The following is a 24,533-nucleotide window of genomic DNA, read 5'->3' as shown; positions in this document are numbered from 1 at the left end:
AACAGATTTACTTTTTGGAACTTACTTTGGGGCATAAAAGAAGTAGAGACAACTTAGTCCAAGATATCTGCATAAAAATCCCCTTATGTTGTTGTTTTACCACTGGGTGTTTTTTTACTATTATTAATCTTAATTACTGTTTGTAGAACTTAGTGGAGAGTTAATGGGATTTTCTAAGATTAAATTCTTGTGCATTATATTGAAAGAATGTGGATCATATAGAAGGGGGGAGGAGGGGTCCCCCTTTCAGGACTGAGGAAATCAAAGCTCCAATCTGTTGTCTTTCTGATGATAGACATTTTTAGTAGTGTTGATATCAGTGCAGTGTTTGTTTAGATTTAGATGTTAAAAAGAGTAAGACTATTTTTTTTTAATGTGTGCTTTTTTTCTTCAGCTAATGAAGTTGCTTGGATGGACTCATTGTGCAACTTTCACTGCAAATTGGCTTCCTGTCATGTATCCACCTGATTATTGTGTATTCTAGAGAATCAACAATTGTAAAATTAAATTGATTTTATATGGGACAGGATAGGAAAAGAGAAGTTTGACTTTTTATTCGAACGCATGTTTTCATTACTGAATGCTGATTATTAAATTGTGTGTATTTATCAGTAAGGGCACCTGGGTATGGCTTAATACCTGTTAACCTAACTCCTGTCATCAAGGAGTTTCCTTATTGTGCATCCCATTGCTGGCAATGGATGTGCCAGAACTGCCAACATCAAGGATTTGGAATTAGTTTGGAAGGAATTACTGCATGCATGTTACGTTCTGAATTGTTACTTTGAACTGCAAACCTGTAAAAGTTCTGTATTTTTTATGGTACACTGAATTTTAACATGTTTGATCTTAATTTCAATTGTATGAAGGCCTTAAAGCTACTTCAAGAGTAGCTAAAATCTTACTTATTAGATGAAAATAATGGACACCTGTATTGTTTGCAAGAGTTTACATTTAATGTTTTTGAGAAAAATTCAACCTCTCAAATGGTTACAATGTTTCTCAGAATTGCAGATGCATAGGTACTCTTGTAAATTTTCAAAACTCTTCATTTTGGAGTGATTTCAGGCAAACTCAGAAATCCTGGTGAAGCTGAATATCAGGACAGGCTGATACATGTATAAAAGTGCCAGACAGTTACATGTTGATCAGATATTGTAAAGCTATACATAGATGTTTATTAATGTTAAAAATACAAAACACAGCAGAATAAATGTGCAAAGTTGAAGATCAAAATACCACCATGTTCACTCTGATACTTAAAGAGATTTTTATAATGAATAAAAATACTGAAGCTAAAATTTGTATTGGTTTCTGGATGAGTACCTAAATAAAACTTGCTGAAAGAAAGCAGCTTACAAACAGCAGAGGTTCAGTGCAGCCCAGAAGATCAATGCATTTTGTTAAAACCTTCTTACTAACACTGTTCCTTCAGTGGAGGGGAATTGGTCAGTTTGAACAGGTCATATTTATCAACCAGAGACAAACGGCTATATCTTTTGCCTTGCTGGGTTTTTTTCTACTTGCAATGCAAAACGTAGATGGAACTGCAACTTTACAACCATAAATGCACAGATGGTGCAACATAATCTTGGAAAGCATTCCAATTTTTGAGGTGCTGCCACTAAATCAAGATCAGTAGTAGTTTTCTCTTTAATTCTTTCTTACTGTTGCTTTAAGTAGCTTGACATTTGATTCTGGAAATTCTGCTAGAATGGTTGTGTTAAATATATTGCAAACTTTTTCCAAAAATTCGTAGTCTGTACTGAATCTGAATTTATTTGCCCATAGTAATACTGTTCCTGGCTTACAAAAGTACACCATTGTTGCTAGCAGGGGGTCCAGAGCTCCATGATGGTACACAACATCAGTTGCCAGTATGAAATCATAATGGTAAGTTGATACAGGAAAGTCTTCATTGAGGCCTTCTCCCCACACCAGTTTTCTCACTTCAGGTTTGTGCATATTCAAGTTCTGTGTATTTCTTGAAATATTATATGAGAGATTTTCAAGAACTTCTGGCAAATCAGTAGCTGTAACATGAGCCCCTAAAGAAAACATGAGTTTGTTAATTCACAGAATCACTAAGGTTGGAAGAGACCTTCAAGATCATCTGTCCAACCATGAACCCAGCACTACCATAATCGCCCCTAAACCATATCCCCAAGTCCCACATCCAGATGCCTCTTGGATACTTCCAGAGACAGGGGCTCCACCACCTCCCTGGCCAACTTATTCTAAGGGTATCTAACCACCCTTTCTGTAAAATAAAAAAAAGCTTCTAATATAAAATTTGAACTCCCTGGCACAACTTAGGGCTGTTACCTCTCACCCTTTCACTTGAGACAGGGCAAAATTCATAGGTATGTAGTTGAACATACATGAAGCTTTATCTACATAACTGGTCCAGCCTCCCCCATAACTAGGGTAATTTAGTTAACAAAACAGTATTTTACAATGATTTTCATTTAAAAAAGCAACAACAACAAAAAAAAACAGTGACAAAGTTTCCTTCAACTGTTGTTTCATTGCCTTAAAGTGACAATGGCAGAACTAGATCATCGTTCACTAGCAATTGAAAAGGAAATACAAATTTACCAACCTAAGATACAGGCCACAATGGAAAGCAAGCCTGTTCCAGCACCAATTTCCAAAACTTTTTTGTCTTTGAGGTTGAATTGTTCTTGATTTGCTTCCAGATACTGAGATAAAGCCAGTGCCTAAAATGGTTAACACATATCATAAAAGGGTAAGAGCTAAGTTGCACAAAAATTCATTAGATGTTTTTATACAAGGGTGTTGTGTTTTTTTAGTGTAATGAGAAACACTGAAGTGTGTAACAAAAATGTAAGATGGGAAGAATTGTGATGTATCCATTTTTTTATTATTAAAAAAAAACTAAAGCAGTTTATTTTTAGTTTTAAGTTTATGTGATACTGATTTACTACACACTTCTACACAAGTCCTCTGACAGCTCGAGACAGAATCATAGAATAAGCTGAGTTGGAAGGGACCCACAAGGATAGGCAGTGTTAAGATGTGAACCATACAGTCAGAGCAGCAGAGTTTAACAATATGTAAGTAATGTTCTGGTTTATTATAAATGTTATGCTATACTATCACTATCACTACAGTAACTTTAGGCTTCAGCAGAGATTTTTGAAAAACTTTTGTTTCAATTTTTTTAGTAAAGAAAATATTGAAAATTGGTTATTTTACAAACTTGATGCTTGTTTATTCATAACAGTGTAACCTTTGAAAAAAACAAAAACAGCACTGTATTAAAATATTAGGCCTTTGTAAAGATTTTGTCAGCAGAATATAAGTAGGCTGTTTATTAACAACATAAACTGATGCCAAAGAAACTGTCTTCCCCCTTTTGCTTCTCTTCTTTAGAATTGTGTTACTGTTTTAACTCTTGTGCTTTTCATAATGCAACACTGTCTACCTGCTCTGGGAAAGCTGACAGCTAATGAATCACCAGTCCAATTTGTGCAAGCTCTCAATTTTCTTGGAGAGTTTTACCATCTGCATTCTGACACTTGATTAATGTGCGAATTGATGATCTGACATTTCAGAATAAGATCCTGTTTCACCCACCCATATGCTCTCTATTGTTTTGAAATTGTCTGCCATTTTCTTGTGAGCTTTTTAAATAAATGTGGATCTGAACAATTTTGAAATCCTGATTTTCTTGTCTTTATCAGTTGACTCTCTCTTCCCTCAAAGGCAGTTTTCTTAGTCTGCATAAAATTCTGTTTCTAAGAATAGGAGAGGCAGAGACTGAAGAACTGCTTACAAGTATGATTTTCCGTACTGTAATGAAACTGTTCTAACCTTTTCTTTAAAAGAAGCATATTTAGTAATGTTAACGTCCTTTATTTATTCAATCTCTCACAGTTTTCATTTCCAGCCTCCTTTTAATACTGCTGATTACTTACTTACCAGCAGTGACTGGTTGGAAGCATGGAGGAAGCTGAATGTTTCTTCCTAAGTTCCCTTACTAAATTCTTTTTTCAATCCCTACATTTGATGTTTCTTCCTAAGTTCCCTTACTAAATTCTTTTTTCAGTCCCTACATTTGATGTACAAATGCTTTGGTGCCATAGTCCTTTTGGCATGAATGGCAAATTACCCTAAGGCAGAGCTTTCTGCTGAAGGACTTCATTCTGCATAGGGAAACTTTCATTGTCAGAAGTGTCATCTAAGAAAGCTTCCTTAATATTTGTGTGCTGCTGTCCTGGATTGCTCTTGTGTCCCGTGAGCTTTCTGCATGTGGTCTTGTGTACTTACCCCTGGCCATACCACAGCTCCAAAGTGTTCTATGGACTCCTGAATGACAATCTGGTGGCCAACGTATGTATAGTGCTCCTTATCAAAGTAGTGTGAAACTCTAGGAACCCAGTTCTGCAGTATTTTAAGAGTTACTGGTGAGCCTGTGAGAGAAAAGTTGAAATTTCATGGGTGTATGTGCAACTTGTTAAAAGGTAAAAAGTATTCTACAAAAACAGTGTGTGAGCACGTGGACTAGAAGAGCTCTCAGGACATTGGTCTTGAATCATAGAATCATTAAGGTTGGGAAAGATCTGGAAGATCATTAAATCCAGGCATTAACCAAACCAGCACTATGTTCATTGCTGAAACCTCCCCAAATGCCACATCTACAGATCTTTTGAGCACTTCTGTGGGTGGGGATCCCTGAGCATCCTGTTCCAATGCCTGACCACCCCTTCAGTGAAGACTAGTTGCTGTCCAAAACCAGACAGCCTGGGTGGCCAGGGGGTGAAAGGAGCAATGGCCATTTCCTGCCACTCTAGGTATTCACATGAGCAATTTAGGGATAGACATGATCCTTTCAGGAAAACCTACCAATTCAAATACAAAACTCTACTAATGATAGCTAAAAGACTTTCAGGACCAAGGTAACTTGTATTTTGGTGTTTGTGCTGAAGGTTTCTTTTGTGAGGCCAGCAGCTCTAGAACAGCAAGCTGCTTTTTACATTAGGATCTACATCCTACATTGAAGAAAACCTGACTCTTTCTTAGTGGTTGTTTTTTAAGCATCCTCCCACAGAAGGAGGGTTGCACAATGCTTTTTATGTTGGCATACACAATGTAGTTCAGCAAGTCAGTGCTACAGTTGTCCTCAAGTGTCTCATCATGGCAAGGAGGCTCGTGGCTGAGGCTTTTCAGATCTGTGCTGAGGCTGTTCCATCTGATCTCACTGAAAACAAGGACACTGTTCTGAATGGCTGGAACTTTTGTTGCAAGGATATGCATAGAATTAACTGCAAGGGGAAAATATGCTCTGGATTGCAGGGATTTTAACTGATTCCTGACTGGAATCCTTAGTAGCTGTTGGAGCAGTTTAGCCTGTTAAAATCTGTAATAACATGGCTTCAACGGTGCCAGCCCAATTAATGCATATTATAACCATATCTCTTTTATAAGAGATTTTAACTGAGAAATAATTCTTAGACGTCTAAATAAAATCAAGAGACCTTTTAAAATATATTTCTTAATTATGGAGATAGAGGGGTATGTCTTGTAGATTTGATCTGATAGTATATGCAAGCATAAGGGGACATAATGGGTGAAATTGGATATCAAAGGAAAAGTTGCATGATAATATCTGCTATTTGAAGAGTGACAAAAATCAAAGTATGATATGCTAGCATGCCATAGCAATTGAAGTATTTAAATTGGACTAAACCTCTTTCAGATTCTGCATCCTCAGAGCTGCAAGTACAGTTTTCAGAGTCATACTGCTCTTCACATGTTTCTTCTTCCTCAGATTGGCAGTCCATTGTTCTTTGAATTTTGCTGGGAAATGGTGGCTGCTGTGCAGAGATCATGGCAAGAGAGCTGAAACAAGGGAAAAAATAATGTTATAAAATCTTGCAGGCACTCTCTTCATATGAAATATATCTGGAAAAAGACAGTGAGTAGTTTAGGTGGCCTTTAGTGGCCTTTTGGAGTTTTTTTCAGTGATGGATTGAAGAAATATGATGAGATGGGACATCTCTACTCCACTGGGTGGTACGAGCTGTTTCTGGGAATGTAGTAATGCTATCAGAATTTTTCTTCTCTCTCATTTATCATTTTTATCATTGTGTTTATTTTATCATTTATGCAGAAACTTAGAATTATGTCACTGAATTGATACCTCTAGTTAGCCTGAAGATTGAGCTACTCTTATCAGGAGGAAGATAACTGTCTTAATATCTGTGACTTTTTATCTGTGTAATTTACTATTTTCAAAAAATTTGGGACTTATGATTCCAGAGATAAAACTGTTTGATTTGCTGCAGTCAGTGCTCTCGATTTTGTCTCCTTGCATAGAGTTGCCTTCTTTTCCCTGTCGTTTCCTGCAGAACAGCTAACCCAATTACACTGAAATGCAATGAACTGCAGAATACCCAGATGGCAGTCAGGAAATCATTGCCATGAGAAGATTGAATCCTTAAGGGTTTTGGATAACTCTCTCTGTGCATCCCCAGGGTACAGGGCAGTGCGTAATCTAAGATGGAATTGATTGATACCAGCCAGCATCAATAAAAGCAAGAACAGAACCTAATATAGATTTGCTTGGAGAGACATAGGTCAGTGAAATTCTTTGCTTGACTAGAGTGTTCTTCAATAAAGAAATGCATATATCTGTGAGTGTTTGAAAATTAGATATAGAGGTATAGGTTAGATCTAGATTAGATACAGAAATAGATATATACACAAACTTATCTATATGTAAAGAGCAAACAGTTCATAACTTCTGGCTTTGACCAGAGGCTGTACATGTTCACCTTTCCCACATAACATGGTGGCTGGAGTGAGCTGTGTTTTTATCCATGATAAAAATGTTTGTTCACTCTGCTCATTTTTGAGACTGCATATTTGCTCTCTCCAGCCACAGGCACTGCCAAGTGTTGTATCATTTGATTGCATCATACTGCAGGAGGCTGTTTGACATATCCTCACTGGAAGGGGTAAATCTCTAGCAGTGGCCAAGATGTTTAGCAATGCCTGCAGGTATTTTTTAAGGAGCAGTGTGACTGCTGACTTATGTGAGTGATTTAATTTGCACATGATATTGACACCATTGCAATTCTACTGATACCTGATATATTCCTTATTCCTGCTCTGTTTATTCCCAAGGACAGGATTTCTGTTCTAATTCCTCTGACACTGCATTTGTTCCGTCTTGGCAGTGATTTTGTACTGCAAGAGAAAAGAGTGTTTTAAAGAGCTTTAAATCGATTTCTGCACTTTTTTTTTCTTCAGAGGGCCTCCATCTGGCTAGTAACAAGATCTGGCTTTCCCAATGTCCTGGGTTGACTATATGATGCTTTTATCCCCAATCGTCTCATTCTGTTTATGTTGAATAATAATAAGTTTTGTACCTTTAAGAGTGTTACAGAGAGTGAAGGGGGAGAGAGAAGAAGCGCGCAGTTTTGTTTTTCAGACACTGCACTCCTCCACATTCCTGCTCCTGACTGTGTTGTCTGCGGACAGACAGCGGGACAGAGAGCTCTTCTTTTGCTTTTTAGTTAGTGTTAGCTAGCTGAGGCAAAGAAGTTCCCTGGACTGTTTTTTCCCTTTTTTCTTTGGACCTCTTGGAACTGCTCTGGACTGAACACCCAGGAGAGCACCGGCAGCTGCAGCTGTGGCCCACCGGGCTGGGCCTGGCCTGCGACAATTCCAGCACTGAGGGACTGACCAGAGACTGAGTGAGCTGCTGCTTGAACCCGGGGTTTTTCTCAGTTTGTCATCTCTTTTAGAGTGGCAAGGGGTCTCATTGTTTTGATACTGTTTTGGTCTTATTGTTTAATAAACAGGGGGTTTTTTTTCCACCTTTCTCCAAGGAGGTATTTTTCTTTCCTCCCGGACCAGTTGGGGGGAAGGGCCGATTGGATCCGCTTTTCCCACCGGAGCTCCTTTGGGGGGATTCTTCCCCAAATTTGCTCTAAACCTGGACAAATACATCTTTGGCGCCCAACGTGGGGCTCGAACCCACGACCCTGAGATTCAGAGTCCCATGCTCTACCGACTGAGCTAGCCGGTAGAGTGGCAACGAGTGCCAATTGCCACCTCAACAGTGCACCGCCGACAGTACCGAACGAATCGAGATGCTGTGATCCCCATCCATAAGATGATCCGAGAGCTGGAGAGCCAAGGGGTGGTCAGCAAGACCCACTCACCCTTCAACAGCCCCATCTGGCCTGTGCGAAAATCTGAAGGAGAATGGAGATTGACTGTGGACTATCGTGCATTGAATGAAGTGACCCCACCCCTGAGCGCTGCTGTGCCGGACATGCTGGAACTCCAGTACGAGCTGGAGTCCAAGGCAGCAAGGTGGTACGCCACTATAGACATTGCCAATGCATTTTTCTCCATTCCTCTGGCAGCAGAATGCAGGCCTCAGTTTGCTTTCACCTGGAGAGGCGTGCAGTACACCTGGAACCGATTGCCCCAGGGGTGGAAGCACAGCCCCACCATCTGCCATGGACTGATCCAGGCTGCACTGGAAAAGGGTGAGGCTCCAGAACATCTGCAATATATTGATGACATCATTGTGTGGGGGAAGACAGCAGCAGAGGTGTTCGAGAAAGGGGAGAAAATTATCCAGATTCTCCTAAAAGCTGGCTTCGCCATCAAGAAGAACAAAGTCAAGGGACCTGCTCAAGAGATCCAGTTTCTGGGAGTGAAGTGGCAAGACGGACGGCGTCAGATTCCCACCGATGTCATCAACAAGATCACAGCAATGTCTCCACCCACCAATAAGAAAGAGACACAAGCTTTCCTAGGCGCCATAGGTTTTTGGAGGATGCATATTCCCGAATACAGTCAGATCGTGAGCCCTCTCTACCTGGTCACCCGTAAGAAGAACACTTTCCACTGGGGCCCAGAGCAGCAACAAGCCTTTGCACAGATCAAGCAGGAGATTGCTCATGCAGTAGCCCTTGGCCCAGTCAGGACAGGACCAGAGGTGAAGAATGTGCTCTACTCTGCAGCCGGGAACCATGGCTTGTCCTGGAGCCTTTGGCAGAAGGTGCCTGAGGAGACTCGGGGTTGACCACTGGGATTTTGGAGTCGAAGCTACAGAGGGTCTGAAGCCAACTATACTCCAACAGAGAAAGAAATCCTGGCTGCCTATGAAGGAGTCCAGGCTGCTTCGGAGGTAATAGGCACTGAAGCACAACTCCTCCTGGCACCCCGACTACCCGTGCTGGGGTGGATGTTCAAAGGCAAGGTTCCTTCCACTCACCATGCCACCAGTGCTACATGGAGCAAGTGGATTGCTCTCATCACTCAGCGCGCCCATATAGGTAAACTGAATCGCCCTGGGATTTTGGAGGTCATTACAAATTGGCCCGAAGGTGAAAACTTTGGTCTCTCTGATGAAGGGGAACAAGAAGAGACACGAGCTGAAGAAGCTCCACCATACAACCAACTGCCAGCAGAAGATACACAATACGCTCTCTTTACTGATGGGTCGTGCCGCATTGTGGGAATGAACCGGAAGTGGAAAGCAGCTGTATGGAGCCCCACACGGCAGGTGGCAGAGGCCACTGAAGGAGAAGGTGGATCAAGCCAATTTGCTGAACTCAAAGCTGTTCAACTGGCCCTGGACATTGCTGAGAGAGAGAAGTGGCCAAAGCTCTACCTTTATACTGATTCATGGATGGTAGCCAATGCTCTGTGGGGATGGCTGGAGAGATGGAAAAAGGCTAACTGGCAACGTAGAGGAAAGCCAATTTGGGCTGCTGAAGAGTGGAAAGACATTGCTACCAGGGTAGGGAAGCTGCCTGTGAAGGTCCGCCATGTAGATGCCCATGTACCCAAGAGTAGAGCTAATGAGGAGCACCAAAACAATGATCAGGTAGACCAAGCCGCAAAGATAGGGGTGTCCAAAATAGACCTAGATTGGGAACATAAAGGAGAGTTATTCTTAGCTCGGTGGGCCCATGATGCCTCAGGCCACCAGGGCAGAGATGCCACCTATAAGTGGGCACGAGACCGAGGGGTGGATCTAACCATGGACAGTATCTCTCAGGTTATCCATGACTGTGAGACGTGTGCCGCCATCAAGCAGGCCAAGCGAGTGAAGCCCTCTGGTACGGTGGGCGGTGGTCCAAGTACAAGTATGGGGAGGCCTGGCAGATTGACTACATCACACTGCCCCAGACACGCCAGGGCAAGCGCTACGTGCTGACCATGGTGGAGGCCACCACTGGATGGCTGGAAACCTACCCTGTGCCTCATGCTACAGCCCGGAACACCATCCTGGGCCTGGAAAAGCAAGTTCTGTGGAGACATGGCACCCCTGAGAGGATTGAGTCAGACAATGGGACTCATTTCAAGAACAGCCTTGTCAACACCTGGGCTAGGGAACATGGCATTGAGTGGGTGTACCATATCCCCTACCATGCACCAGCTGCAGGCAAAGTAGAGAGGTACAATGGACTGTTAAAAACCACATTGAAAGCATTAGGTGGGGGATCTTTCAAGAACTGGGATCAGCATCTGGCAAAGGCCACCTGGTTAGTTAACACCCGAGGCTCTACTAACCGAGTCGGCCCTGCCCAATCTGAGCCTTTGCAGAGAGTAGATGGAGACAAAGTCCCAGTGGTACATGTCAGAGGTTTGTTAGGGAAGACTGTGTGGATCAATTCTGCCTCGAGTACAGACAAACCCATTCGTGGGGTTGTCTTTGCTCAGGGACCAGGTTGCACGTGGTGGATAATGCAAAAAGATGGAAGAACACGATGTGTACCTCAGGGAGACCTGATTGTTGGATAAAACCTGTATAAATATCACTGTTTCCTGAATGTTATTACCATTGTCTGTGTATAGTTGTATAATGGATGTATCATGTATGTACTTGTAGAGTTAGAATTTATATTAGTTTTAGTAGTAAGCAGACGATATGGGGATAAGGGGTGGAATGTCCTGGGTTGACTATATGATGCTTTTATCCCCAATCGTCTCATTCTGTTTATGTTGAATAATAATAAGTTTTGTACCTTTAAGAGTGTTACAGAGAGTGAAGGGGAGAGAGAAGAAGCGCGCAGTTTTGTTTTTCAGACACTGCACTCCTCCACATTCCTGTTCCTGACTGTGTTGTCTGCGGACAGACAGCGGGACAGAGAGCTCTTCTTTTGCTTTTTAGTTAGTGTTAGCTAGCTGAGGCAAAGAAGTTCCCTGGACTGTTTTTTCCCTTTTTTCTTTGGACCTCTTGGAACTGCTCTGGACTGAACACCCAGGAGAGCACCGGCAGCTGCAGTTGTGGCCCACCGCGCTGGGCCTGGCCTGCGACAATTCCAGCACTGAGAGACTGATCAGAGACTGAGTGAGCTGCTGCTTGAACCCGGGGTTTTTCTCAGTTTGTCATCTCTTTTAGAGTGGCAAGGGGTCTCATTGTTTTGATACTGTTTTGGTCTTATTGTTTAATAAACAGGGGTTTTTTTTTTCCACCTTTCTCCAAGGAGGTATTTTTCTTTCCTCCCGGACCAGTTGGGGGGAGGGGCCGATTGGATCTGCTTTTCCCACCGGAGCTCCTTTGGGGGGATTCTTCCCCAAATTTGCTCTAAACCTGGACACCCCTGTGGTGTGTGATTCGAGGTAAGATAAAGGTAGGTTAGAGACTGAAGTTAATGGTGCAGTCACTGTATTCCCTGACATGAGGGAGTGCATCCATGTTCACTTTCCACATGTCACAGTGTGCCTCCTTCCAACAGCAATGGTTTTTTTTCATTTAATCAAAAGTAGGCTTCTGGATTTGAGCAATGTCTCCTTTTCATGCCTTAAACTAGAATATAATCTGCTCATGTTCTAATGCTTTAGGAAATCTCTGTGAAAAATATTTTCAGACTTCTGCAATTGGGAGGGTACATAATGAAAAGAGAAGAATCTGTCAGAACTGGTGATGGCTACAGCCAGAAGACATTTGGTTGAAGACAGTTTTCTGAACATCATATGTTGAAACCTGCAGAGCAATACATTCTCATGTTTGGGGGTTTTGGGCTAAGCGTTTGTTTTGGTGGGGTTTTTTGTAAGGCTCTTGTAGCCTTACAAAAATGATTTGTGCTATTTAAGTGAAAAAAACAATCCTGAAATTAAAAAGCAGGAGAAAACTTTACCTTGTCCAGTACTCTACTATGTATAAAACCAGAAGGCTTGTTTAATAATAAACTGTTAATTTGTCAGTTTGGGTAGAAAGTGATCCTCCTGTATTTTTTTTCCTTGCTTAAGCAAGTTCTTACTACAACAGGCCAAAATTTCTGTTGGCTGTGGGTGGCAGTGAATTCCAGAAAATAGCTTGGAAGCATGCTTGATAAATACAAATTTGTTGATCAGCTATTAAGGACCTGCAGCAAATAAAATGCTGTCTCTGATCCTGATATATATGTATACCTTATTTATCACTTATTCAAACTGAGCTCTAACTTGATTAGACATGTTACATTTTCAAAATAAAAATTGTTATGCTTTCCTTCACTTTGTTCTTTGAGTTCCCCTAAAATGTGAGTCTGCTTAAATATTTATAAAGAAACCTTGCTGGTTTTACTAAATTCATTAAAATGACCAGGAGGCCTAAAATCCACACCAGTGGTTACCCTGCCGCTGGTTGTGGTTATTAAGTCCTTAAGTTGCCTGAGCTCCTAGGTGGTGATTTGGGGGATAAACACTATGCACTCTATGTTTGTATGTCACCTGACACACTGGGCTCTGGTTTTTGGCTGGAGCTTCTGGATGCTATACTAATGTCTTGTAGAGGTGTAGCTTTTGCTAAACAGAAAGGAGTTTATAACTGTGTATATATGTACATATATATGCATGTTCATTCTACTGCCATAATTATTCAATTACGTATTTCATAGGAGTTAAAAGTAAATCTTTTTTTAGCTGCAAACTACAGGACAGTTTTAGTCTTATAAATTCAAGAATTCAAGTATATTAGTGTCGAGGCCTTAATAATGCACAGTTTTATTTGCCATTTTAAATGACAAACTGCTCCTGAAGGCTACAGGCACAAGTGAATATTGAGAGGCTGTTTGCAAATAAGCAGTGTTTGCATTATTGCATTCTCTATGCAATATATGTTCATGTTGAGCTGCTGTGCTCATAGAATTACAAAAAACAACATTTGTCACTATTTTGACATTTTTCTGATCCATATTTTACTAAAAAATATATCTCTCTAAAATAATTTTGGTTTGATAATGTTGCAAGCAAAATCTGTTCCCTTAGAAAACGTTGGCTCTTTCTAAATGTTAGCAGCCAGGTTTTTTCCAAATTATTCTTGTTGGGAAATGATTATCTAATTCTTTCAGAGTTTTTAAACCAGTATTGACTTCATTAATAGTCTTAAGCTGTTGTGAACACAACTTAGAAAATCACATTTGATTTGTTCATAATCTAAGGAAGAAAGAAGAATTCACACAGCTATATCTATTACAATATTACATAAAATTAACAAGGTAACACTTAGAGGGAAATTGTAAGATGATGATAAACCTTAAGGTAACAGACCCCTATAAGAATAAACTTTGTGCCTCTTAAACTGCTGAAATCAATTTCTTGGAAAGAGCTTTTAATATCCCGTTACGGGGCCAAAAAATAGTAGGTTACTAAGCAGTGCTGTGTCACTGGGTCTTCAGCTGTAAACACAACTCTGCTGAAATGTGTTTCATCTCAGCACAGAGTTGCTCAGTGTAGTCTGTGTTAGTTTAAATATTTGGGCAAAGGCCAATTTCATTTGCTCACATGTGCAGTCTGTTCTTTGCAAGTGCAGTCTGTTCTTTGCAAGATCGGGTTTAATCATACTCGTACCATACACTAACATCTGCTTTAGAGCTCATGCAATTTTCTCATGTTACCATGACCTAAATTTAAAAAAATAAACACCAACTGCACAAATGTTAGGAAACAAAGGAAATGTCAACGTTAGGAACATCACTATAGTAAATTTATGTGATATTTGAATTTACAAGGTAAACGCACCCAAATACCGCCGTGACCGTCACTCCGCACGAAACAGAGAGCTGGAATTGTGTTGGCGCACAGAGCTGACCTGAAATACAAAAATTCAGACAAAGGTATTTGTGTTGTTAGTTAGCAGGGAGCACAAAAGCACGTCAGGCGAGGTTAGCTGGGCAGCTGTGTGGGTACCTGATGTGATAGAGGGCATGGGAAGTTTCCTGTGGGTGGATGCACGCTCCAGAGGTATTTTATACAGGCGTGCACCTGAAAAGAATAACTTTCCCTTCCAGCCAGTCGGATTGCAGGTTATTTAGAGTAACGTTACCAGGCAGCGCTCGAAGAACTTACGCTTACCACGTTACACTTAAGACTTCCACATGTGCAGTACAAAATCAAAAACCCTCTTAGACTTGGAAGCCCCAAGCGTACAAACCTTTCTCGGCTCCTCCAGACTCTTGTTCTGTTTTTGCAGACGACGCCGTTCCCTGTGTTCGCCTTACGTCAGCAGAGCTGAGCCAAGCCAGCAACTTACTGTGGGCAAACTAGTGCATAAATAATGAGTGTGGCAACTTGGCAGCAGCCCAAGCACAGGGAAAAGTTCACGAAGCTCCCACTACCAGGAAAAGGTCAGGTCTTCCTTGCCCTGCTGAGCGTCTGGCTGGGGAAGCTCTGGGTGCCCTCCCTGCCCTGAGTCACAGACAGTGTGGGGAAGTCTCAGTCCTAAGAAAAAAACTTTCTGATCATCACTGCAGGTCATAACCATAGGAAATACTGTATGGACTGAAAGAGGATGAAAAGTTAAAATGAAAATCCCACTTTTATCAGAAGATCTCCCAGCTGATTATTTTAAAACAGATGGATGTCATAGATGTTGAAGATGAACCAGATGTGTATTCCTTACACATATCAAAAATTGGGGAGGTTTATATACATTTATTCCTTTGCTGCCTTTCTGCCCTCCCTTCTCCTTCTTTGCAAAGACTCTGCCAAAAGATATTCAATCCCATTAGAGGACAGAAAAATTTTAAAGCTACTTTGAAAGTCATAAAGCTAGAAAATAACCCCTGGCTAATTAATGAATGGATGAAGGCTAGCGCAAGAAATGGGGGAGGCAGAGGAAATGTGGATTTTTAACTCAATTTATAGGCATTTTCATTTTGGGGTGAAAAGCTTTTGAATTTAGATAATGCTCTCCTGAAAAGTGGCAAAGTTAAAAAATGACCCTTTTGAGTCACGGCAGCTGTTCCATGTGTGTGCTGCTGCGGGTCTCTAGGAGTCACACCAAAGACAGGAAGCACTTTTCTCCACATTAAAATGCTCACCAGCTTCTTTCCTCTGAAATGTGATAGTTAAAAGATACTTTTTAATTTATACTTGGAAACTAGTATTATGATATTAACTGTATTAAGCTGTTATTGTAAACTTTGTATTCCACAGACCTGCCTGACTTTACAAGCAGTGGAAATGAGAGGTCCTGAGGCAGGTGAGTAGCTGTTACTGGAAATTAAGATAGGCTGCTGTTGGAATGACTGCCATGGCTTTTTTTAAGATGTGGTCCTTTTAGCAGGTATATTCCTGCTGTCATATTTATTGTATTTGTCACCAGGGTGAATGCAGCTCAGACTGGTGCTGCTGTCAGAGCTCTGTCCTAAGCTTTGGAATGGGACTGATGGTGGATATAAACAGTTTATTTGTTAAATGAAAGTAGAGAAATTGGCTTACTCTGTAATGTATCTCTTGTAGCAAGGGTGGAAACTAGGGACAGTGTTACCATTTATTTATGAATCATGCAAGCATGGCTTAATTTCTTGTTTACAACTCATGGAGGAATAAAAACTGATACTCTGAAATGTAGCTTTTGTTGACATATATTTACTATATACTTTCTATAAATACTTCTTATTCCACACTCAATCTCCAAGTATTTCTTGTTTAATATTGAAAATGACTGTTGTCTGGAGGGGTAGCCCCATGGAATTAAAACTTCTCCAGACTTTTGTGATTGGGCAGGCTGAGGGCAATACAGCACCTCAGTTCTACATGTAAAAGGGCATTTTTCAGTTATCAATTCAACATCCAGTTCCACAAAGCTCTGAATTATTTGGTTGGCTTTTCTGTTTCTCTAAACACTTGTAGGAATTTTGCCATCTAGACCATTGGTGGAAGAAAAATGAGGCAGGCTGACAAAAGTGATGAGCTAAAGCAAACTTCAAATATTTTTAGAATGTATGTATTTTAATGTGAACTGTGTAGCTTGCATAGGTTTAGGGGCATGTTAGGTCTGGTAATGTGAAACTTAATTAGTAGTATGGGTCTTTTTCCCATTTAGTGCTCTTAAACTATCAGGAAAGCTGGGAGGAGTATTTTTCCTGACTGTGTCACTGAACTCAGCAGTAGCATTCTCTTCCTTGTACAGGCAGAGTAAAACTATATCCTATTACTGGATTATAGAGTACAGTGTTTCAATTTTGAAACAAATTAAAATGTTCCTCTGCTGTTAATAGTACCAATTACAGCATAAAAGTTATGTAGAACTATCCAAACTTTAAAAGTTTGTGATAAACAGGAATGAAAATGTTACAGTCATTAAACTCATCAGGAGCAAAAAGCCTGCCAGATTTGTGCCAAAGGACAGCAGAGTTAAACTAGAAAAGTTAAATTATATTCTTGACAATTAAATCAGTAACCACAGATGAACAGGACAAGATGGCAATTACTCAGAACTCCACCGTGGTATTACCAGCTCCAGACCAAAGTGTGGTGCCTGTATCTAAAAGTAGGCTTGATAGCCAAGCAGAGGAAATTGTACAAATGTGAGTTGTATTTCTAAGGGAGTCTTGGAGGCATTTAGGGAACAGTGGGGCAAGTCTGACAGTGCTGGTTAAGCTGAGAGGAACAGCGGTGCTGGTGATAAATACGAGGTGCTGTAAAGAAGGTTTTGTGTGTTCTTTGGCAGAGTCTACAAGCATGTCATGAATTGTCCTCCAGTTTACAATGTATGTGGTTTTCCGCAAGCTTTTCATAGGTCACTCACTAAAGATCCCTACAGAAATTGAGTTTTGTTGGGATAAGGGGTTTTATATTTTGTTTTAATAATTTAACAGTAAGGAGACCATAAATGGTCAGGTTTTCAATGATCCAGAAGAACCAGTGCTGCTGAGTGTATTATTAAAATGTAGTGAAAATAATGTGATGACAATGCAGAATTATTCAAGACAGTGAAAAGAAAAGTAAGCTGCAGAGTTCCAGAAGGATCTCTGGCATGTTATGAGAGGTGATAATGTGATAAATGAAATTCAGTGCTGACAAGTACCACCTAATACACAGTCTCTAACAGGGTAGCACCTAGGAAAGAGATCTTCATGGATCCAGAGACAGCAATATACCATAGCTATATACCTGCAAAACCACATCACTAACCAAAACCACAAAGGGATTGTTACATTTTTCTAAGGAAATGGAAAAAATCCAACCAAACAAAAACCGGAAAAGGAACATTGTTTTTTTCCACTACAGGAATTCAGATATTATCTCATCTTTTCAGTGTGTGCCTCAAATCTTTGATTAAAACTTTCATGGTCTTGATTAAAACTTTCATGGCTCCTGCAGGATTTGCTGGAGGGCCTGGGTGACCTGGTGAATGACTGATGAAAAATGGCAGAGTCACACTTCTACGGCAGATTCTCCTCATTCTTATTGCTGGGGACATCTGTCAGCAGCCAGCTAAATGTCTACAGCATGGTCTTGGCATAGTCCACTGAAGTATAAACAACTGCAAGGTGAATTTGTTCTTGGCTGAGATCTCTGACAGGGAAACACCAGTGAAATATCTCGCAGGAATTAAGGAATGTTTCCCTAGGAAGATGACACTGCTAACAGCTCAGCTGAGGTGCCTTTACACAAAAGCAGACAGCATTGGAAACAGACAGGAGGAGCTGGAAGCCCCTGTGCTGCTGGAAATCTATGACCTAGCTGCCACTACTGACATGATGAGGTGAATCCCATGACTGGAATGCGACTGTCAATGGCTGTTAAGAAGGGACAGGGGAGAAAGGAGAGGTGGTGGAGCTGCCCTCTACACCAAGAGCTGGATTGAGTGTGGAGAATTGTTTTTTAAGAACAGCCAGCACAGCTCTGCCAAGGGCAAATCCTGCCTGATCAAGCCAGTGGCCTTCTATGATGGAGTGACTACATCAATGGACAAAGGAAGGGCTACAGATGTTATTTATCTGGACTATGGTAAAGTCTCTGACAGGATCCCCAACTTTTTTGAATTGGAGAGAGATGGATTTGATGGGTGAACTGTTCTGTGGCTAAGGAATTCTTTGGATGGTCACATCCACAGGGTAATGGTCAGTGGCTCGATGGACGTTGGTGACAGGTGGAATCCCTCAGAGGTCCATGTTGGGACCAGTGTTATTTAATATCTTCTTAATGACATAGACAAAGGAATTGAGTGCACCCTAGCAAATTTGCAGATGTCACCAAGCTGAGTGGTGCAGTTGACACAACTGAAGGATACGATGCCAATCAGAGGGACATGGACAAGCTCGAGAAGTAAGCCCATGGGAATATCCTGAGATTTAACAAGACCAAGTGAAAGATGTTGCAGCTGGCTTGGGGCAATCCTGGAGGCCAACACATGCTGGGGGACAGACCAATCCCCATCCATGGAAACATTCAAGGTCAGGTTGGACCTTGAGCTCTTAGCAACGTGATCTAGTTCAAGATGTCCCTGCTCATCACAGGAGAGATTGCACTGGATGACCTTTAAAGATCCTTTTCAACTCAAAGCATGATCTTCAGTGTTTGGCATTTTTTATTCCAATTCATTATGGCTGTGGAATAAATTCTCAGCTTAAGGTCACTAATACTCAAAGTTAAGTCTGGTGGCCTTCCTGAATAAGGGCAGTGAAAGGTGTAGGATAACACTGAATATGAACCTCAAACCAAACACACTGTTTTCATTATTTTTAGAATAACAAATACATACATTCTCCTTGGTAGATGTCTTCTTCTGCTTGCCTGGCTCAGGGATGGTGACTCAACCACTTCACTGAGCAGCCTGTTTCAGTGCTTGAAAAAAATTTATTTTTTTCTTCAGCTGATTCAATGTTTCATGTTAATCAGGCTTAACCTTATTTGCACATACAATGAGATGGCACACATCTCAAAGAAAGGAGCAAAGCTCAGTGTTGCTAGATAAGAAACCTGGAAAAAATTGCCCAGAGAAATTCTGGATGCCCCACTGCTGGAGGTGTTCAAGGCCAGGTTGGATGGGGCTCTGAGCAATGTGGTCTAGTGAAAGCTGTCCTTGCCCATGGCAGTGGGGTTGGAACTAGATGCTCTTTGTGTCCCTTCCAACCCAAGCCACTCCGAGATTCCAAGTAATAATTTTAAATTGTGCTGACATGTAGGGGATCTTTATGTTCAGGAGCATGAAGGAGTGAAGAAATGCTCCAAGATTTATGCTGAGAAGAGGGGCACCCACCTTGTCATCAGTTCCTGGCTGCTGTCAGCTCTGTATAATGCATTTAATGCCTGCTCTGTCCTTCCCTGGCAGTGCAAGCACTACAGCTCATTATCAAAGCTGTTGGGGAAACCAGTGTTGCATCACTTGGACCTATCACAAAAGCCAAGATGGTGAGGAATGGGACTCTCAAATCTATGTTTATTTCCATAATCTAACCTTCCTCTGTAATTTAGGCTGCTCTGGATTAACCTCAAGAGCCTCATTCACGTGATGATAGGTGTGTTCAGTACCTTCTGTGTCCATCTATGTTGTCTGTTGAACCAAGATTTCCTCCTGTCTTGCAAGAAAAACAAGGGGACAGGTGAGTCAAAGTTTTTTGTGGGCTGAGTAGGACCTTCCTTCACTTTTCTTATGTGAAGAGTCCTAGAGTATTATTTAAGCACACACTGTAATACCAGAATTAACAGGTTGTTTGGGTTTTTTTTAACTAGTAATTTCCTTGTTGAGTTTTTTGCCCAGCTTCTCTAAGTGTCTCTTGTCATGGTAAAGACCATTTAGATGCCATGCACTTGCATGAAGAGATTGGCTAGAGAGGTACAACTGCAAAGAGAAGGCAGGGAAGGAACAGAGGCACAACCTCTGGCACTACTGGATGTGGAAAGTGCCTTTGGCTACATGAAATCATGGGAAAATCAGATCCTTTGCCCTCATTTTCATATCTTGACAGCAGAGGCAATATAACTCATCCATGGATTTCTTTTTTTTTTTTTGACACTGATTAATTCCTGTTTAATTATAAAGTCACACACTTCTGCTTCCCTCAGCAATGAGTTTTGAGGATATGTTCAAGCCTTCTGTAGTTAATTTTTCAACATCTGAAGTTCTTTGCCTTATTGTTTTAGTTTGAATTTCATCATTAATCTCAGTTCTTCTCTGTTTTAAATAGGGACAGATTTTTCTCTTTGGTGCCACCTCTTTCTCATCTGCTTATTCATTCCACCTGTTTGGAGAGCTCTCTGCTTCCTGCAGAGAGAAGTCACTAAAGCTGAACTTTCATCTGAACTCTCTCAAAGCTCTTCACGGAGGAGCCCCCTGCCTTGCCATGGGGTGTTGTCTTACCTCCTGTGGTCCCTCTACCATTTCTCTGCCAGTTGTTTGGAGAAGGACTCAATGCCATCTGCTATTTTTTCCTAATGGCAAGCAAAGATCTTGAACTAATTCCATGTGGCTTTTTATAGAGCTAAGATTGTGATCTTCCTAATATGCTGAAGTGGAAGTTTAACAGCAGGGGCTGCCCTCACTCAATCTGTTTGGGGCTGGTAACTATAGACACAAATGAGGAACCAACTGAAGCTGGTTGTGTCAAGGATGAACACTCTCAGGGCTACAGACTTTGGCTTACTTTTTTTGGTTTTTTTGGGCTGTTTGATTTTTTGTTTTGTTGAATTTTGGGTTTTTTTTCTGGTTTTGTTGTAGTTGTTGTTTTGTTGTTGTTATTGTTCTTTTGGGGTTTTGTTGTAGGATATATAACTATCCCCTGTTGTAACAATATTTGCTAAGCAATAAATTCTTCAAGTTCTTGTTCAGGTAAAGCTACTGAAGCCAATGGGGATTTTGTCAAGGTGAGGGTTGGTTAAAAGGAATTACAAGAACGCAGGTTCTGACTAATTGTATCCCACTGAAGAAACTCCTTGCTTCTCTTCCACTTGTGAAAATGTGATGTTTCTCTAGAAGGAAAATAAAAGTGTATTTAAAGTAATTTCAAATGAATGACTAATGAGTAGCCCAAGCAATATTATAATGAAGCAATTTGTTTTGTAACAGGAATAAGTATTCAGAAATCAGACTTTGCAGCCTAATACAAGAAGTATTTTAAAAAATTAAATGGAAGGATCTCTATTGACTTAGAATCCTGGAATCATTAAGGCTGGAAAGGTCCTCTAAGATTGAGTCCAACTGTTAACCCAGCACTGCCAACCTCTACCATTAATTCCTGTGATTTTTAACAAACCTGGACTTGTATGAGCTTCACTATACAGATGCACAATATAAATACAGAGTGTTTCCTTAACTATTGTGTGCGCAAATCAAAAAATTTAATGCAAATCAAAGCAGCTCTGTGCCTGAATTAGTCCTCAGACTCATGCTGACATTATTGAAACCATAGTGGAAATGTCAGATGGTTACCATAAGGTAAATTTCTATGTCACTGGAGAGAGTGGGCTTTTTTGCATTGGACTGCAAAAAATACATTTCATATTTTTTATCAAGTTTATTTTTAAGAGGGCGCTTGTATATTTGGAATCATGCCTTTTTAGAAGTTTTTTTCTTGCCTCTCCTTTCTTCCATGTATAGAATTAGTCTGGGTGCAAAAGGGATCGTTTTGAGACCTCCGGTTTCACTCAGATTTAATCAACATCTGTGTGCTGTGGTGTGCCTCATCTGAAAGCTCAGCAGATTTGTCCAAGCAAGAACTGCAGAATTTAATCCTGAGTCACTAATAATATTTATTTTTAAAAAATCAAATGAGCTCCAATGTCTATCATCACATCTTTTTAACTGCTGGCTGAAGCTATAAATGGGCTATAAATTCAGTGTAGCTTTATCTGTTGTATCCTGCTCTGTGTGTGCTCTCCATCTCATAGGTAGGAATAGGATGCTGATTTAGTTGTGTAGAAGTTTAAAAGGATTGCAATGTGGATGTTTTACAAACATCTTCAGCCAGAAATGATCATTAAGTCCTTCCTAGCTCACTAAAGCACAAATTAGGTCCTTCCTAGCTCACTAAAGCGCAGAAGCACAAATTAGAGACATAATCAAAGTCTGACTGTTTGAAAGGAGAGACTTGGCTTTTTTTTATTTTATCAGAGGGACAGCTGAATCTTAGCTTATTTCCTCAGCTTCACCTACTTTATCAGTGTGTTTTGTGAAGGTGAGAGGCCAGAAGGCCCAGAACTTGGTGCCAAGGAAGAAGTCAGCCTTGGCAAACCTTTTGTTGTGCCCCTGCCTCTGCAGTCATGCTGCTTGCCTGTAGTATGTTAGGAATGGCCCAGAAAAAGCAGAATTACGTTATCTAGCAAGTACCAGTAATACTTGAAGCTATGAAAGATTTGCCTGGCAGCCTTTGTAAGGCTATTCAGAACAGATATTTTGGGATAGCTATTACATCAAGGTTAAAATGATTCCCTGCCAGCACCACCAAAAAGATGAGGGGTTACTTTATGCATTTCACACCAGTGATGGGCCCCACAAATACTTTGTTGGACCCCTCCCCTCCCAGGATATGGTTCCAGGCCTCAATTTTCATGCCAAATAGCCAAAACCACAATTGTTTTAAAAGCTCTTTAAGGTCTGCAATTGCAGCACTGCAGCACAGACAGATGCTCAGAGGAGGGCTAGCTGTGCAATGCAGGAAATTATAATCAAGTGAAATGTATGCCATGAGTAACAATACTGTGTCACATAGCACAGCCTAATCCAGTGTTAGAGCAGTAGCAATCCTGGACAGCTACATCTGGTGTTCCAATTTTGTGTCCTTTGCTCATCCTCTCCTCCATCCCAGAGCTCCAGCCTTCCTGCCTGCATGCTTGCTGTCACTGGCAGGTGTTCTGCCTTTCTGCTCCTGTGTCCTTGGGTGGGAGGGAGTGATGCTCACACCTGTCTGAGTGTTTGTGACCTGCTCTGGTGTCACTGCTCTGCGCGAAGCCTCTCTTTGGGGAAGTTTTTACTCATGTATTATTACTCACAACAACTGTGCTTTTGTGTGGATATTTTTATGTTGTTTCTCTTTCTGGTCAAACACTGAAATGTACCGCTAAGATTGCAAAGAATTCTCTCCAGCTGTTTCAAATGTAAATAGTTATTATGGATGTTATGCAGTAAATGCTTTCCTAGGCAGTTCTCCATGCATGAGTTATTAAATTCAGTTAAAAGAATTATAGTATACTTTAGTTTTAATTATCACTTCTGCAATGCAACTCTTCTAAAGAATATTGCTAGTGGTAGTGCCATGTAAGCTAAACAGTAAAGCTCCTCCACTGATGAAGTGGCTTCTCCGTGCATGTGTTTAGGAGACAGTGAGCAAGGTGCCTGCTCATTGCTGATGGATATGGTTCTCTCCCAGGTGTTGGTTCTCCTGCCGTGCACTTGCAGAGGTATCTATTGCAAAGGCACCTGTGATGGGGTTTTCAGTCCTCACTGACCAGATTCTGCAATGTCATGAAGGGACTGGGGACAACGTGAGAACACAGAAATGTGCTCTCAAATAACAAGTTTGCCCAAACCTTTTTAAGTTTGGGTGTAATCTTTGCTCTCCTGTATCACTCATGTGGTTGTGTCAAACTGACAATGGAAACCTTTCATCGCCTTGGCAGGGAGGTTTCATTTCACAGAATCACAGAATCTGTTGCCTTCTGATACAAGGCAGGCGGCCTGGTTTCAGGAAACAGCACGGCGACCCCCTTCCCCAGGGTCGCTCAGGCCTAAGAAACACGCTAACACCAACATGGTGGACGGTCAAAGGCCTTTATTCTCTCTTCTCGTGGGGTTTTATAGTCTAAGGGGCTTCTACGTCAGGCGAGGGTCTGTCTTTACCATCTATGGTTAGTACGGGATGGAAAGTTACTGGGCAAGTGGAAAGTTACTCGCATCTGGTTCAGGGGGCTACATTCCTATGTTAATTTTCTTATCTAAGGGGACAGGGGCCCTGTCTTCCCGTAACATCACGAGATCTTCCGAACGCCAGGCCCTATCTGCTACAAGAATCACTAGGTTGGAAGTGGCCTTCAAGATCGAGTCCAACCCAGCCCTAACACCTCAACTAAACCATGGCACCAAGTGCCCCATCCAGTCTTTTTTCGGACACATCCAAGGATGGTGACTCCACCACCTCCCCGGGCAGACCATTCCAGTACTTTATCACTCTTTCCGTAAAAAACTTTTTCCTAATATCCAAACTTTCCCTTGGTGCAGCTTAAGACTGTGTCCTCTGGTTCTGTCAGCTGCTGCCTGGTGAAAGAGACCAACCCCACCTGGCTGCAGCCACCTTCCAGGGAGTTGTAGAGGTGATAAGGTCACCCTT

General features: G+C 41.3%; 2 protein-coding genes, 1 long non-coding RNA gene and 1 other non-coding gene across 5 annotated transcripts in view; 2 read left to right on the top strand and 2 right to left on the bottom strand.

Moving 5' to 3' along the window:
• The window catches only part of TPP2 (tripeptidyl peptidase 2), a 52,507-nt gene extending 48,818 nt beyond the window's left edge, over window positions 1–3,689 (top strand). For both annotated transcript variants that reach the window (XM_064712047.1, XM_064712038.1), the window contains one exon: window positions 395–3,689. In XM_064712047.1, coding sequence (XP_064568117.1) covers window positions 395–484 — 90 coding nt within the window. In that variant the 3' untranslated portion in view covers window positions 485–3,689. The remainder of the gene's footprint in view (window positions 1–394) is intronic.
• Window positions 1,654–14,286, bottom strand: METTL21C (methyltransferase 21C, AARS1 lysine; the record flags this gene model as incomplete). The annotated part of the gene is given in 6 exon segments (XM_064735483.1): window positions 1,654–2,048; window positions 2,603–2,720; window positions 4,294–4,436; window positions 5,714–5,865; window positions 14,170–14,225; window positions 14,227–14,286. Coding segments are annotated over 6 exon segments (924 nt in total), but the record flags the coding sequence as incomplete, so codon positions are not given.
• TRNAQ-CUG (transfer RNA glutamine (anticodon CUG)) lies at window positions 7,983–8,059 on the bottom strand. Its single transcript has one exon. It is a non-coding gene; the product is annotated as a tRNA-Gln (tRNA).
• Window positions 14,287–14,452: 166 nt separating the features above from the next.
• On the top strand, window positions 14,453–17,716 carry LOC135447180 (uncharacterized). The gene is made up of 3 exons (XR_010440013.1): window positions 14,453–14,606; window positions 15,418–15,463; window positions 17,590–17,716. It is a non-coding gene; the product is annotated as an uncharacterized LOC135447180 (long non-coding RNA).
• The last annotated feature ends 6,817 nt before the right edge of the window (window positions 17,717–24,533 follow it).

The sequence above is a fragment of the Zonotrichia leucophrys genome, chromosome 1, assembly GCF_028769735.1.
Source record: "Zonotrichia leucophrys gambelii isolate GWCS_2022_RI chromosome 1, RI_Zleu_2.0, whole genome shotgun sequence".
Taxonomy (NCBI): Eukaryota; Metazoa; Chordata; class Aves; order Passeriformes; family Passerellidae; genus Zonotrichia; species Zonotrichia leucophrys.
This window is presented reverse-complemented; position numbering and strand designations above follow the sequence as displayed.